Source organism: Eubalaena glacialis, chromosome 5, assembly GCF_028564815.1.
Source record: "Eubalaena glacialis isolate mEubGla1 chromosome 5, mEubGla1.1.hap2.+ XY, whole genome shotgun sequence".
Classification (NCBI taxonomy): domain Eukaryota; kingdom Metazoa; phylum Chordata; class Mammalia; order Artiodactyla; family Balaenidae; genus Eubalaena; species Eubalaena glacialis.
In genome coordinates this window covers 105693106-105710671 of record NC_083720.1, presented here as the reverse complement: position 1 = coordinate 105710671, position 17566 = coordinate 105693106, and the positions used below count along the sequence as shown (strand labels likewise).

General features: G+C 39.0%; 1 protein-coding gene across 5 annotated transcripts in view; it reads right to left on the bottom strand.

Annotated features, from left to right (window-relative positions):
• Positions 1-775: 775 nt before the first annotated feature.
• The window catches only part of GPAT3 (glycerol-3-phosphate acyltransferase 3), a 56853-nt gene continuing 40062 nt past the window's right edge, over positions 776-17566 (bottom strand). For all 5 annotated transcript variants that reach the window (XM_061191546.1, XM_061191542.1, XM_061191547.1 and 2 more), the window contains exons 5-13: positions 17155-17229; positions 16535-16624; positions 13790-13883; positions 9226-9341; positions 8311-8366; positions 7677-7762; positions 6675-6803; positions 6093-6172; positions 776-1723 (exon numbers count right to left, since the gene is read on the bottom strand). In XM_061191546.1, coding sequence (XP_061047529.1) covers positions 1612-1723; positions 6093-6172; positions 6675-6803; positions 7677-7762; positions 8311-8366; positions 9226-9341; positions 13790-13883; positions 16535-16624; positions 17155-17229 — 838 coding nt within the window. In that variant the 3' untranslated portion in view covers positions 776-1611. The remainder of the gene's footprint in view (positions 1724-6092; positions 6173-6674; positions 6804-7676; positions 7763-8310; positions 8367-9225; positions 9342-13789; positions 13884-16534; positions 16625-17154; positions 17230-17566) is intronic.

Here is a 17566-nt window from a genome sequence, read left to right as displayed (position 1 = left end):
TTGGGTGGGGGCAAAGGTTAAAGCAAGAGCAAAGGGAAAAGATGGGAGGAAGTGAGAAGAGAAGGGTAGCTGACCAAGATGGTCACCTGTTTGCAAATCTTCCCTTGGGATCAAACCCCTATAGCTTGATAAGAAGAATACACACTGATAGCGCTGGGGCAGGCCTACCTAGAGTCAGTTAAGAGAGAGTTGCCTGAGTTCACCTGCAAAAGAATGGAATCCAAGGGTCAGAGTCCAGACAACTAGGCTAAAAAAGAAAAAGAAAAAACACACCAAAACCAGCGGTTCATGTTTCTCATTTCCCAGATGTTCCAGTCCCAGAAAATCTAACTCTGTCATTGAAATGAAAAACAAACAATCTTTGTTTGTAATGAGAAAGAATTTAACTTACTCAAAATCAGAAGAGGGTAAGAGGGTGGAGGTGCAGGGAAAATAATGCAACAGACGTTTAGAAATATAGAATTTATTTATATTCACCGTAAGACAGTGTCACATTTTGTACATGGTTACCAGAAGAGGAATAACACTCTGATTGCATTATATTGCTATCAACATTGCTTATGCTGCGGAGTCGGGAAACACTTATTCTCCCCTTTAAAAAATTTAAGGCTCAGTTTCCAAAAGGTAATTTTACCACTTATTTTCCTGTTTAAGGAACTGGGAAGGTTCTGAAATAAAGGACAAAGGGGTGGAGGGGGAAGGACAGTGCCACACACTTCACTCCTCCTACCCCCCCCCCCCCCCCCCCCCCCCCCCCCCCGCTGAAGACACTCAGTGTGATCTGTGGTTTTGTCAAAGGCTCCTCTTATCTGAAATGTGTTTGGTTACAAGATCAAACAAATCAGTAGATGGGAGAGGCCTTAGGTATGTACCTTTAGTAAACAAACGGGAAAACTAAAAACTTTATCACTAGTTGCTGGCTAACATATGTTTATTTGCAAGTTGCCTGCAGATAAGTGTGCACACATAGTCACGTGGACTCACTTTCCTTCGGAAAAGCTCACCAAACAGGATGTCTCTTCTAACACACTAGTAAAAAATATTTAATTTCCTTTCAACTTTCAGATCAGGTGGCCACAAAGCTGTCCTTTCTCCTAAACACTGTCTTCCACTTTCTTTTCAACCTTGTAGTAGAACAAAACCATGATAGTAACTCAAACTGGTGTGTAATCCCTGTTTCAGTGATTAAAGGGAGTGGGAGGAAAGAGCGTGAGAAAGCTAATCATGAACAAAGTTTGGGGTATTTTCTTGAGAATTACCATATCAACGAGTTCCAAACACAACGAGTTCCCAAAGTGTTTTAGAAGCACGTTTTCCTGTACAAATATTTCATTCAATCTACAATGACATAATCATTTTACAAAAGAGAATCTGTTCAAACGCAGTAAACTACCTTACAGTTCATGAGGCTAATGCTATAACAACAACAAAAGCCAAAAAGGGCACCGTGGGTTCTGCCTCTGGCATAAAGAGGTAGAGACAATCACTGGGTAGAAAAGATTAACAATAAAAAACAAAAACGGTAAAACGAAACAACATGCCCTCCCCCCCAAAAAAATACTCCACCACATTCCATTTCTAAGGACTAGTTCTGGAAAGCCTGGGTGGCATTCAGTCTAATTCCGAGTTGAGAGATCCATTGCCCACAATCATCTTGCTGTAATTCTTCTGCTGCTCTTCCTTGTAGGTGTCCTTCACTTTGGCTCTCTTCAGCCCTCCATCCCTGAGAACAGAAAGACAAATAAATAAAAGATACTCCCAGCAGTGATTTAAAAGGGTTACCTATTAATACATGCTGCACGGTGCCATGACATTTAGCAGCTGGTCAGCGATTAGGCAAAAAAAACACTAGATTTGGAAGCAGAAGGAACCAGATTTCAATCTCTGCTCTGCCACTCAACCAGACCTGTGTTACTTTAAGGCAGGAACAATCTCTCTGATGTTTGATTAAAATAAAACAATCTCTCTGCTCAGTTTCTTTTTAGAAGTTAGGGCTGCTATATTCAATATTTGGATACTGTATTAAAACTAGGATTGTTTACCTATCTTTTTCCCCAAGGAAAGTAAAGTACTAGGTATTTTTAATCTAAATCGACCTATATCTTACCAGAAAGCCATATGGAAAATTTTAAATAAACACACAAGAAATGGTGAGGATACTGAGTATGTGTGGGTAAATTCCTTAAAGAGAAATGGGTTCATCATTATTCAAACCTAATCCTACGTATAACAAGTCATGTTTTGATTCAAACCACTATATTTCAAGTATTTATAATCTTCCATATTCCAAAACAGACTCAAAATAAAACAAGCAACAAAAACATAAACTGCATTCAACCAATAATAGTGCCTATGTAAGCAGCATTCCTTAATTCAGAGCCTGTGAATCTTTGAACTCTCTCCAGGGTGGAGAAAACAGACCTGCCTGGGTTATAAGTATTCTGTGTGCCCTTCCTTCTTTGGACAACACAAAGAAACAACAAGCTGGAAGAGCTGGAAGGGGAATGGACTGTCAGGGCCACTCTCTCTCTCCTAATCTCATGTTTCAGATTTTAACTCCTAGGAGAGCGTGGACCAAGAACTTGCTTACTTTATACTCTGCCTGTTTAATTTTAACCCAGCTAAGCATGAATGTTTACTAAGTGCTCTCTAATGATGATGAATGGATCATAGGTTAGCCAGTGAACTCAATGCCATGAAGACAGAACTTGACCTACAAACAGACGGCTGCCTGAGACAACTGCCATGTCCTGGCCTCTAAAGTCAAAACTAAGACACGGCCCACCAGGAGGTCCTCAACTTAAAAACAGACTTCGGTCCACAAATCTTCCAGGGGGTCAGTTGTAGGAAATTTCCATGAAATAAGGTTATAAGTTGTCGTTAGGTCTCCAGAATTGTCCACAAGAGCCTCTTTTATCCACATGAGCTGTCTCTTAACTATCAGAGCATTTATGTGAATTCTGAATAGTAAGAACTAGGGAAGGGAGGGAGAGACAGAAGAAAGGCCATTCCTCCTTTCCTGAGGTCCAGGCCAAAACAGATAAAAATTCACAGTCGGCAACATTTGTCCTTGAGCATCCTGACATTATTTTTACACAATTCTCCCTCCCAAGCATTCCAGTAAACCTCACGCTGCTCTGGGCATCCCAGCTGTGACTTGCCACCCCTAGAGACTTTAAAGTTTTACCCAATTCCCCTTTGCAATGACAGCAGATCTTAGTTCTTAAGGAGGGCAGCAGCCGTATATAAAAGCCACTTTAAGATGACACAATTAAGTTCTCATTTAATCTAGGGGAAAAAAAAAATCTAGACATGTTAATTCATATCCAAATGACAAACACATCTGGAAAGGCAGTGAGCCTATTTTCTTTTTAAAGAAGAGGCCAGGTAATTAAAAGTAACTTTTTATTATAAAACTGCAGATGGCCTGATAAAAGGAAATTTTAAAACTCTGAGGATCATTTCTGCCATTCTGTTCAAGCCAATCTGACTGGGAGTCTGTCCTGGAGCTAACTCCCTTAGGCTATTTTTTTTCCGCAAGGCTTTCCTCCTTTCCTTGGTATCTGAGGCTATAGATCCAAAGCTCTAAGCTTTTCATAATGGCTTCAGGGCAGGAGCAGGGCTGGGATGTCAGGTAAGAGGAAGGGGGATAAAGAGTAGAAAACAATGAACAAGGAAGAGGAAGCCCGATACACATATGAACATGGGTCACTAGGACATCTGTAAACTAGGACATTGGTAAGCCTATCATTTCATGATGGTAGGATGTCTGCAATTTAGTTTCACATATTCCAGTTTAGAGAGTGTAATACAAATATTAGTGTTAACCTGTCTTAACCCTAGTCTTGACTTTAGGGCCCTAAAGTGAGTTGCCCTACATCAAGAACGCATACTCCCGGAGTGGTCAACTAGGCATTTAATCAGAAGGCCACCCTCCAGAGGTGCCACTATAAGGTTTCAGCTATCTTGATCTCCCATCAACTTCCCAAGGTTTGTTAATTAGCATAATGAATTTTAGAAATGGGTTTTCACTGTAGAAATTAGTAGTTTGTTCATTAGCATGACAGATGCCAGAGACAGGCTTTCCTAGGTGAAATTAGTTGTATTCAAGGTATGTGAATGGATAAAATATTTTAGAGACATTCCCCACCCTTGCATTAAAGGGTACATAAGAATCTAGCCAGGGCTTCCCTGGTGGCGCAGTGGTTGAGAGTCTGCCTGCTAATGCAGGGGACGTGGGTTCGAGCCCTGGTCTGGGAAGATCCCACATGCCACGGAGCACCTGGGCCCGTGAGCCACAATTACTGAGGCTGCGGGTCTGGAGCCTGTGCTCTGCAACAAGAGAGGCCACGATAGTGAGAGGCCCACACACCGCGATGAAGAGTGGCCCCCGCTTGCCGCAACTAGAGAAAGCCCTCGCACAGAAACGAAGACCCAACACAGCCATAAATAAATAAATAAATAAATTTTAAAATGAATGAGTCAAGTTTCAAAAAAAAAAAAAAGAATCTAGCCAGCCCTTCTTCCAGAGGCTTAATCCCTAAACAGTCCTGCGTCCCTCTGCGGGTTCAGAAGGCTTTGGTTGCCTGGCTGACAGCCTGACTTGGTAAGCCACATCCTGCTCCTACAACATTGCCAAAATTGCCTCCGATGAACTTTTCATGTCAAGTGTTTTCAAAACACCAAAAAGACAGCAGGGACTTTATTACACTTACAGGACTTGAAGTATGGACTATTTTGTGCCAGTTTGCAAATCCTATGTCTGTGTGTGTGTAAGAATCAATCTCCTATTATAACCCTCACTGATACAGACTAAATGTTTGTGTGCCCCCCGATATTCATGTACTGAAGCCCTAACTCCCAATAATATGGCATTTGGAGATGGGGCCTTTGGGAGCTAATTAGGTTTAGATGAGGTCATCAGGGTTGGGCCCTCAAGATGGGAATAGTACCCTTATAAGAAGACACACCAGGGCTTCCCTGGTGGCACAGTGGTTAAGAATCCGCCTGCCAATGCAGGGGACACGGGTTCGAGCCCTGGTCTGGGAGGATCCCACATGCCGCGGAACAACTAAGCCCGTGTGCCACAACTACTGAGCCTGCACTCTAGAGCCCGTGAGCCACAACTACTGAGCCCATGTGCCACAACTACTGAAGCCCGCACGCCTAGAGCCCGTGCGCCGCAACAAGAGAAGCCACCGCAACGAAGAGTAGCCCCCGCTCGCTGCACCTAAAGAGAAAAGCCCGCGTGCAGCAACGAAGACCCAACGCAGCCAAAAATAAATTAATTAATTAAAAAAAAAAAAAAAAGACACAACAGAGAACTTCCAGCCTTCAGAACTGTGACAAAATAAATTTCTGTTGTTTAAGCCACCCAGTCTATGGTAGCTTGTTATGGCAGCCTGAGCAGACTCATACTCCCATCTACATTCAATCTTGCTCAAAGAAACAAAAAACTGAAGCCATAGATATCCATACCTAAAATATTTCACTTATTTCCTGTCAAGTTTTTAAGTTTTCTTTAATATAGTTATAGCTGGAGTTAAATATGAACAAGTCTGTAAGTTGCCCCTTGCCTCCCAGGGTCCATTCCTCTAAATCCATTCCCACTTTCTTCTTCAGTGAAAGAACCCTAAATTTTAGCTTGACACATGGCCATGCAGAACAAAGACTACATTTCCCAGATTCCTTTGCAGCAAGGTGTCAGTTCAAACAGATACAAGTGGAAGTGGCTTGTCCGACTTCCAGCCTGTGCTCTTAAAGACATGAATGTGCCCTTCTTGTTTTAGTTCTTCCCTGCTAGCCATTTTGCTGTACTCACTAGGTAGAGGTGGAGCAGCCATCTTGGACCCTAAAGTAGAAGCACACGGAGGATGGTAGACAAATACAGAATGAGCTGTTACAGCAGTCTAGACTGCCTATGTTTACGTATGGGAGATGAAATTCTATCTTAGTTAAGCCATCGTTATGCTGTATAAGCCACTGTCAGTGTCAGCTAAACCTCCAGCTAACAAGCCTAATAAATGACATTATTAAAAGCTGAGTTTTTTTAATTTAAAAAAAAGTGATAGTACTTCTGAAAAATTTCTTACCAAGGAAGCTCAGTCAACCCTCCTTGTATGGCAATAGCAGACTTAACCCGGTTAGCAAACTGGACTGCATCTTCTCCTTCCTGGAGAAAAACAATCACAAGTACTTCCTTAAGATAGAGTTTTCAAATAATGCTTTCAAATGTCTCACAATCATTTAGATTTGTTTTAAATATAAGATTCATATTTTAGCTCAAATATGCTCTATTCTGAATCATAGCAAATATCATTTGCTCTATCAAGAAAATGCAGTGCTGTATTGTTTAATATTTTTATCACGTGTATATATGTTTATTATGCTCTATATTAGCCTTATTCAAGATACAAAATTCCACAATATCTGTAGGTTCAAGAAACCAACGGCAATTGTAAAAACTATTATGGAAAAGAGTCTCTGAATATAAAACCAGCTTGATTTTGAAGACAGCTAGGTATATATACTTTTTAATGACTAATGCTGAGAAAGCAGAAAGTCCAACTGTAGCTAATGTAAGGAAGGGAGACACCCAGGTTTTCAGGTAAAGGTTTTCTTGCCTTTATCTGACTAGATAAAGCACCAAAGACCAGCTGTTATCTATGGCATACCTCTCTGGTCATGGGGGGCATGTACCACACATCACAGACAATGGCCCAGCTGGTCATCACTCGAAGCAGGTAGCTCACCATGTTGTATTTACTACTGTTCCAAAATGCGTCACCAAACTGAGGATTATACTGAGAAAAGAGAAAAGAAAATGCATTCCAGTTAGGAATTAAGTGGCAGTTTCTCTTATCCATGTCAATGGATGATAAGCCAAACATCTCTATCAGACCCCCCAAAAAAGAGAAGCTACTTCACTTGACAGAAAGGATCCAAAGAGCAAACCAGATGTAGAAAACAAATTTATGGTTACCAGGGGGTAAGAGGGGGAGAGAGAAATTGGAAGATTAGGGTTGACACATACACACTACTGTATGTAAAAGAGATAACTAATAAGGACCTACTGTATAGCACCGGGAACTCTACTCAATACTCTGTAATGACCTATATGGGAAAAGAATCTAAAAAAGACTGGATATGTGTATTTGTATAACTGATTCACTTTGCTATACACCTGAAACTAACACAACATTGTAAATCAACTATACTCCAATAAAAATTAAAAGAACAATTAAAAAAACTATACTCCATTAAAAATTTAAAAAACAAACAAACAAAAAAAACCCAAAGAGCAAACCAGGCCATATAACTCCCCTGACTAGAGCCAGAGAGCACTGATACAGGAGGGCTATTGACATGACTCTTAAATATCTGTCTCCTCACTTAACTGGAAGGTGGGTGAAAGGAGGAACAGTATCTGTTTTGCTTATCATGGTGTCCTCAGTACTCAGACACTGGTCTGGCACACAGTACCACCCCACATATCTATATACATATCTCAACAGAGAGAAAAAGTGATTAAGCAAATGGGGCAACTGTAAACAATTGGTCAATCTGAGTAAAGAGTACACAAGTATTCCTTATTCTTGCAAATTTTAAGTTTGAAATTATATCAAAATAACATTACCAAGTCACTGCCCTCTTTTGGGGGGGTGAGGGTGTTTTACCTTAATTGCAACTGGATATATGGTTCCTCCAATTTCAAAGCTTCCCTTTTTAAACATCATGACTGAAGTATTGTTGATGCAAGTTCCTATAAGGAAATGGGAGTAGAGGGTGAATATTTTTTAAAGCAGTCATTTTTAAAAGGAATCATTTCGATATAAAATAATTTAAAATATTCAAGTCATATCAAATTACAGATTTTTTTTAAAAAAGAAAAAAAATTACAGATATTTTACTATCATTTTACAAATCAATTCCTGCTTAAGTAGTAGTAATTCGACAGTTCTAAGCAGGTTTAATAACGAACTTTTACTTTATTATTGTCTACTCTAAAGATACAATTTCCTCAAAACAGGTGACAATTTCAGCACATCTTAAAATAAGGACTTTAAAAAGTTATGGACAATACCTTTCTAAGTTCATTACCCAGAAACAACTTCTAAGGTCAAAAAGGTACGAGGACTTCCATCAAATCTCAAAAGAAAGCAGGGAATTACTAGCTCAGAGGCCGTCCCATCCCTACCAGACAGCATAGATCTGAACTAAGAATGCCAATTCTAGAACAATCCAATTCCTCATATACTTTTGGTACTTGTTATCAACTATAGCTTGGTAATAAGCACTGCCCCTTCTTACCTTCAGGAAAGATTAATATGGGTAATTTTTTCTTATCAGCAATATGTTCTCTTAGTCTGTGAAGAAAAATAAAGGATCAAAATTATACCTTAAAAAAGAGAGAGGTGGGAATCCTCTTTGGTATTCTTTACTCTCTACTAACACAGATATACTTGTAAAGCAATAAGGAGGAAAGAAATAAGATACAAGTAAAGAAAATAAACTCAAGTTGGTCCCTTTCTAAAAAAAGTGTAAAGGCTGGTAAAGCTGAGATAGAGAGATCACAGCTGCCAGAGTATATACCGCTGCTCAGTAATCTCAAGATGGGGAAACCATCTTTTAAGTTTTCTAACCTTAAAGAGATTTCAACAGGTACTTTCCATTTTACTTTTACAAGCATGGCCCACCTTCATCTTTACAGCAATGATCAGAGTGCCTTCAGTTAAAGGCCTCAGGCAAAAAGCTGTTTCCAAACAAAGGTTTCTGGTAAGCAACTGTACCCCAAGCCCCAGAAGTTCCTTCTCCTGTTCCATAAATAGCATTAGCTCTGTCTGTCTCTACATGGATTTAAGTGATAACGGTCATTCAGCAAACACTTAATCCACCATCTATTTATTCAGCCAACTGTCACCAGTTATTTACCTTCAAGGTAGTAATTTTCAACTTTAAAAATTCAGTGACTGGACTATATCTAAGTCATGGCAATGTAAATGTATGGGCCTTCTAATCTCATCATCTATCCCACTATGACTACAGAATTCAAAAATTTTTAAATCTAGCTAAGACAGGTGATTCACCAGAAAAGGCCAACCACAAATAGAGCTCCATATGTTTTAGTTTTAACCTTTAGTACTGCTCTGCCTTCTTTGGCAGGAAGACCAAGGCTTAAAAGATTTTATGCTACCCCAATGGATACTGTGTAATGACACTGCTTACCTCTTAGTAACCAGGTGTCGGTCCTTCATTTCTGAGCGTTCAAACCAGACATGTGGACAAGCCTTGACCATAGCTCTCTGAATAATTCCCATCAATCCACCATGAACCTGGCCAACCTAGAAGGACCATGAGAAAAAGGGGAAAATGCAAAGGCATAGCTGTCCAAAGAAAGCCTTTTTTTCTTTTTAGTACCAGTAAGTTCCTATTCCCCACTCAGAGAAAAGATTGGCCTTCTTCTACTGATTGAAGTTCTTAGTCTGTTCAAAGGACATGACTGGCCAAATAAAAGCACAAAGTATTCTTTAGTAGTGCCTTTGAATTTTAAGCTATGTTGCTATACTAGCTTCACTCTAGCTTTAAAAAGTAGAGGTCTTTCAACTCAGTCAAGATAAGGGAAATACAAATTAAAACTACACTGAGGGACTTCCCTGGTGGTGCAGTGGTTAAGACTTCACGCTCCCAATGCAGGGGGCCCAGGTTTGATCCCTGGTCAGGGAACTAGATCCCACATGCATGCCTCAACCAAGAGTTCACATGCCACAACTAAGGAGCCCAAGTGCTGCAACTAAGGAGCCTGCCTGCTGCAACTAAGACCCGGCACTACCAAATAAATAAATAAATATTAAAAAAACAAATAAACTACACTGAAATACGATTTCTGACCCATCAAATCAACAAAGATTCAAAAGCTTGACAATGCTCTCTGAGTCAAGGCTGTGGGAAACAGGCACTCTCATACATTGCTTGGGATGAGGAGATTATAACACCGATAGCAGGAAATTTGGCAAATTTATCAAAACTACATATACATTTATCCTTCAACTCAATAATTCCAGTTCTAGGAATTTACCCTGAAGATATAGCTCCAACAAAATGGAAATATATATGCACAAAGTTATAACTGCATTATTTGTAATTGCAACATATTGGAAAATACCTAAATGTCCAAACATAAGAACTTAGATGAATAAACCATGGTACATGCACACAATGGAGTACTATGCAGCTAGGAAAAGAATAAGGTTGATCTCTATGACTGATAAGGAGTGATTTCTAGGAGATATCATTAAGTGAAAAAAGCAATTGCAAAAGAGCAAATAAAGTATGCCACCTTTCGTGTTAGATGGAAGGGGAAGTATACACATGTATTTGTTTATCTCTACAAAAAAGAAAACATATGCAAAACCAATGTAGTTGGAAACCTACAAGTATAGGAGGGAATGGGGTAGAATGGACATGGGTGGAGTGACTTCTATGAGTGTAGTTTTTTGTCTAGTTTTGACATTTCAAAGCATATTAATGTCTCACAAATTTAAAAAATAAATCAACAAGGATGCAACTAGCAAAGTGAAAGCAAATTTAAACAAATGAACCCAACTGTATTTCAAATGAATAAAAGAACACTGAAGGAAGGGGGAAGAAAAAAAAATCTAAGAAATTTACAAAGATAGTATTTGACCACATCTGCTCCATCTTGGATGGGGTACCAAGAAATGCAAAATACCCTGAATTCTTTTTACAACATTTTTTTCTTTTTGTAGTAAAACAGGTGAAGCAATTCTGAAGCAATTTTAGATGTATTATAGGATTGAGAAAATGAGTAAACATGTTGATATTGTTGGGAAAAAGGGTATTCACTGTGAAGAAAAGGGAGATACAAATATAGGTTGCGGAAAACTAAGAAAGAACTTGATGAATTGAATGAATTGTTACAGACTCAGATTTCTAATATTATATTAGCATTACACATAAATATGACATATAAACATATTAAAAATAGAAATATTTTACACACATTTTTACATAGAGAGAGAGAAAGCAGCACATGAGAATGTAAATAATAAAGCAAATGGCGCAAAATGTTACCAACAGGTAAATGTGGATAAAGGGCATATGGATGTTCCAGGCAACATTCTTATTATTACAATTTCTCTCTAAGTTAGAAAATATTTCTAGATTTTAAAAAAAAGTAGAGAGCTTTCTTTAGGAAGGAAAAAAAAAAAAAAAAACCTCTGAAAAGCCACTAAGAAGAGATCTTGATGTATAGTTTATATTTAGCCAAAAGAGGACAAATACAACCTCTGGAGGTTAGCTGTACAGTTCCTCCCACTTCTGCCCTCTGCTGCCTCTGATTTAAATCTGGTTGGCTTAGAAAGGATGGAGACGGGGGGAGGGAGGGGGGGACAAAATTAGGTGAAGAGGATTAAGAGGTACAAACTTTCAATTATAAAATAAGTAAGTAATGGCATGCAATGTACAGCATAGGGAATATAGTCAATAATGTTGCAATAACTTTATATGGTGGCAGATGGTTACTAAACTTATAGTGGTGATCAATTCATAATGTATATGTGTTGAATCACTATGTTGTACGCCTGAAACTAACATAACATTGTACTCAACTACAATTAAAAAATTAAAACTAAAAAAATAAAGAAAGAAATCCAACTGGCTTTTGGTTTCTATCACTCAACCCATCAGAAAGTTCGCAGGTTCTATGCTTTTCTAAGCCTTGGCTAATACTGTAAATTATACAATTGTATACTGCACCTGTAATTGCAGTTATATACAATCAAGAAGCATGGAAGATGCTAACAAAATTCTGAGGCCCTCAGTCACAAATGAGTTATACTCAACTCTTTGTTGACCAGGACAGGGAATGAATATTGTATCAGAAACACAAAATCATGATTAGGCAAGTTGGTTAAGGTGCTTGAACCTCTGCTTTCTCAACTACAACATCTCAGCCCTAACCCCTTTGGATTACAGGGAAGGTCAAACACAATGGATGTGAAAGTGCTTGTCCACATAAATGCAAGGAATTATTATATACACCCAGAACTGGGTGGGGTCTATCCAGGATTGTTAACATGAGGGCTTTCTGGCGTCTCTGGATGGGCTTTCTGGGATCCATAAACATCTTGAAATTATACACAAAATTTTGTTTGTATGATGCAAATGTATGTTGTTGTTTTTCTTAAAAAAAGGATACATAAATATTAACTAATTGCTAACCTAAAAAAGGTTAAGAACTACCAATTCCCATTAAGTCTTTTCAGAGTGGTGGTTAAAGCTTCCTTAAATTCAGAAAGAGCTCCACAACTTAGAGAAATTTAATAAAGTGTTAAAATGTGGTTGCCCAAGAGTTATACATCTGAACTTGTATCTTAGACAGATTAAATATCTGGCAGTGAGCTAGGAGCTTCTACAAAGGTCTTTAAACCCCCCTCAATGACTGTATAAGCCATGGATTGTCAGCTACCAACACACATGCCAGCATTCCCTACTTGCCTATCTGCAGCAGACACTTAAATCAACAATGGCTCCCTTCATATGCCTTCCTTTCCAGGAAAGCACACCAGAACACGACTATCAGTCATAGGAGGAGGGGACTCAGAGGCACAAACTACTATGTAGAAAATAAATAAGCTACAAAGATACGTTGTACAGCACAGGGAATATAGCCAATATTTTATAATAACTATAAATGGAGTATAACGTTTAAAAACTGTGAATCACTATGTTGTACACCTGAAACTTATATAATACTGTACATCAACTATACCTCAAAATAAATAAGTTAATTAATTAAATAATGGCTCCCTTCAAATGCCTTCCCAGGAAAGCACACCAGACCATGACTATCAGTCACTGGAGCTGACACGTGAAATAAAATTCATCTGTTCTCTCTGAAGCCCAAGCCACCACCATGAGATATGAAAAGAAGATTCCCCAGGATTCCTCTCCCATTATTCTATTCACATGCCAGCTTAGGGCATATTTACCGCCAGCAGGAAAGAACATCTTTAGTGATCCTCCAAATTTTACTTGACATATACATAAAAGAGAGGAAGGAAATCTTGACAAGTTCTTCAGGGTGACAGAAAACACCCTTTGAATTGAAAACATGCCAGAAATGCCACAAAAAGTCTTCTGAGGTGTCTGATTTTTACTGTGGACTTTGTGGTTTGTTGATGGGTTTTTTTTTTTTTCTTTTCTTTTGCGGCTGTAGGCAAGAACTGAGAAAGGCAATGTGGTATAAATATCTGCCTTCCTTGCTTGATCTTCATTAAAGGGACAGGTTTTTTTTCTTTAATTGCATATGACTCCCTGAAGGGAGACAGAACTAATTGGCTGGTAAGGGATTTGTACAGCTCTAAGGAGGAAGACTTTAACATCTCAAAGTGTCATTAAACATTGCAGGGATTTTTTTTTTTTTTTTTACTTTTTTTATTGCTTATTAAACATTGCAGGGATTTTACAAGCAAGATGGAATCAACTTTATAAAGTCCAATCATGCTCAAGTATGTCTATATTTCATTAAGTTAATTTCTTACTACTTTAAATATAATGGCTGTTTTCCTTCTTTTTCTTGCACTATATATTCCTCATGTAAATATATTAATATTGATAACTTATATACTTACATAGTATAACCCCGTCACTTTCTACTATAAAACTAACTTTCTAATTTGTGCCAAAATAAAACAAAAGTTTGAACAATCCACAACACATGCAATTACTCGAAATATCAACGCTTGAAATATCAACGCGTTGTTCTTACCATAGCATAGCACCCATCCGTTGTCAAGATCAAAACATCTATCGGTGAAGTATGGTTGGCAACACAAATGCCTCCCTTCTGGGGTCTGTACTGCCTGCAATTACAAACAATGGTTAATACTAAATCTTGAAAAATGGCCACTATTTTGCAGAACAGCATGTAGAAATTCATGCTATTTTGTTTTTAAAAGTACACTAAAAGGGCTTCCCTGGTGGCGCAGTGGTTGAGAATCTGCCTGCCAATGCAGGGGACACGGGTTTGAGCCCTGGTCTGGGAGGATCCCACATGCCGCGGAGCAGCTGGGCCCGTGAGCCACAATTACTGAGCCTGCGCGTCTGGAGCCTGTGCTCCGCAACAAGAGAGGCCGCAATAATGAGAGGCCCGCGCACTGCGATGAAGAGTGGCCCCCGCTTGCCGCAACTAGAGAAAGCCCTCGCACAGAAACGAAGACCCAACACAGCCATAAATAAATAAATAAATAAATAAAAATTGTATAACTTAAAAAAAAAAAAAAAAGTACACTAAAAAAATAAAGTTTCAAAGTATACGGGCTCATCTTAAAAAGGTTGTCTCCAGGCAGTATGATGGGAGGGGGGTAAGAGTATAGGAGGAGGGGTCCATGATTTTCCCTTTACATACATTTATATCACTTTTCTGTAATGATCATATTGTCCTTTTATGATGAAAAAATAATTTTAAAACATTAGACTGAATTACAAAGATTCCATAACTTTAATAAACTTTGTGATATGTAAGTTTTACTTATTTTACCATAAGTGTTTTCACATTATTTCAATCTTCATAAGTATCACTTTTAGTGGCTTCAGGATGATCCAGAGTAAATTCACTGTAGTTTCCTCCTTCCTATCCCCCTAAAACAGAGGTTGGCAAACTCTTCTTATCACAGGCCAGAGAGTAAATACTTCAGGTTCTGCAAGCCAGCCAATCCCTGTCAAAACTCCTGGACTCTGCTGTTTGGGCACAAAGGCAGCCACAGATAATACATAAATGAATGAGCGTGGCTGTGTTCCAATAAAACTTTATTTACAAAAATCAGATGGCGGGCCACATTTCGCCTACAAGCCCACAGTTTAGTGTGCCAACCTCTGTCCTAAAGTTCAAATGGTATTTCACACTAATGAAGCAAAGTGGTTTTCTTTGGACCCATACAGAGAAGAAAGGGAACCAAATGCATAACAACTTTAGTATGTTTTCCTTAAAATTAGAAGCAATTCTACAATAAGCTGTGAACTCCTCTCTATGTAATTAAAGCTCCTTTTCTGTAGAAGATGTTTCCTCTAATCACACTTTTACCAAAACATTTTCTTCTAATCCTCACCCCAAAACTCACAGCCCAATCACAAATCCTGTAATTTTAGAAATTTAAGGGGCCTTTTATGTTGGTAACACATGGTAAAGCCAAATGATGAAATGTTTCCCTTCTACAAAAAAGATACAAACATCCAGACACACAGATATAGAGAGCAAACGAGTGGTTAAAAGTGTGTGTGGCAGGGGCATCACAGGGGTGGGGAGTGGGAGGTGCAAACTACTGGGCGTAAGACAGGCTCAAGGACGTGCTGTACAACACGGGGAATGTGGCCCATATTTTATAATGACTGTAAGTGGCAAGTAACCTTGAAAAGTTGTACAAAAAATTTTTAATTTTTTAAAAAAGATCCAGTCAGTAAGAAAAGAGACGCTTGTCCTAGAACTTTTAAAATAATGATATTAAATATAAAAAAATAAAATTTAGTTTCCAGAAAAGTAATTCAAAAACAATCAAAATGATCTCCATGTAGCTAATAACTTCACTTACTACCTTTCTCCTCTCTGATGAGGGGTGAGGTAAGCAGAATGCTGGGTTCTGTTTTAAGGCTCAGTTGTGGGATTTTAGAAGTGGCAGAGCTGAGACTAGAAACCAGACTCAGGATTCCCAAGTCTAGTCTTCTTTCCACCATTCTGCAGGCCTGTCACCTTCACCATTTAAACATTTTTACATGGATCCAGTTTAAAACCTGACTCTCCCATTTACTAGCCACGTGACCCTAGACAACCAAACCCAGAGCTTCCATTTCTTCACCCCGTAAACAGGATAACACAGCGCCTTCTCAAAGGGATGACCTATGAGAAGTACGGGCCTGGCCTGCACACCATAAATGCCTATTTATTAAGGTCATTACATGTTTATTATTATGCTCCCTCTGCAAATGGATTGCTTTTGAAAAGTAGGGGGTTTTTTTGTTTGTTTTTTAAACATCTTTATTGGAGTATAATTGCTTTACAGTGGTGTGTTAGTTTCTGCTGTAAAACAAAGCGAATCAGCTATACGTATACATATATCCCCATATCTCCTCCCTTTTGCGTCTCCCTCCCACCCTCCCTATCCCACCCCTCTAAGTGGTCACAAAGCCCCGAGCTGATCTCCCTGTGCGATGCAACTGCTTCCCACTAGCTATCTATTTTACATTTGGTAGTGTATACATGTCCATGCCACTCTCTCACTTCGTCCCAGAATGTCCTCAAGTCCATTCTCTATGTCTGCGTCTTTATTCCTGTCCTGGCCCTAGGTTCTTCACAACCTTGAAAAGTGTTTTTGTGCACTGTTATGTCTGTGATGCTCTAAGCAGTAGGGATGAACACAATGGAAATACTCTTATTTCACCTGCTTCCTCCCACCCACTACTGTCAATCACACGCTGATTTACCTAGAGAAAGGCTGGCAGGAAGCCAGCAAACACTTACTTGTTATGATAATGAATGGTGCCAGAGAGGGCACGAACACAGATCCTGCAGCAAGTCAGGTGGACCAGTTCACTCAGCCGGTTTTTGAGGCTGAAGGAATGAGAAAACATTTTATTGTGCAGCTCTGGGCACTCCTAAGAAACAATACAATAAAAGCTTCAATGTGCTCCTTGACAGCAGCATACTGTTCAATTCTCACTGTCTCGCTGAGGCATTTAGGACAAAACTCTAATGGAAAATAGCTTCCACCCTGACCAACGATAAATCCTGACCAAGGACTCGCGTGATAAATTCCTGCCCAAGATAAGCTGAAGCTTCTTTGGTCTCAGCCTCATGAGCTTGACAATACTACAAGACTCTCTTGCTTTCCTTGAGTCCCTCAGTCCATTTGCTTCCTTCTCTTCATTTCCCCTTTTGAAAAGCAACTTCTGTCAATTTAAATGTAAGCATCATGGGAAATCAAATAAAGACTATGAAGATGAAGTGAGCAGCATTTTAATACGAGTGCTGAGGCCATAAATTTGACACAGTACCTAGGAATCACACAAATATTCTCTTTGTGGACACAGCTAAGAAAACGGACAATCCTATTAATGGCTGGGAGGAAGGAAACATTTCACCTGCTTTCTGGCAGCTGTCCAACCAGGGTAGTTCCTATAACCAAAAAACTGATCCCAATGAAAGCCAAGGTAACCCTGAAAAAGAAAAGAAACAGTAATGCAAAACCTAGTTGAACAGTAGGGGGAAAAGGGAAGGAATATAAAGTTCATAAAAAATTAAAATGTAAATAATTTGAGGAGCATCTACGCTATGCAATATGATGCAGCCATTCAAAGAATCGGGCAAATCTATAGATTCTGACATGGAAGAATGGTTCTTTGTACATTTTGAGAAAAAAAAAGAGTAAATTTCAAAATAATGTGTAGAGTATGATACCATTTTCAAAATAACAGCAAGCACATAACCAGTCTATAGATGCATATAGCAGGCCTGGAAATTTGTTCACAAAACTGCCACGTTCAATCTATGCAA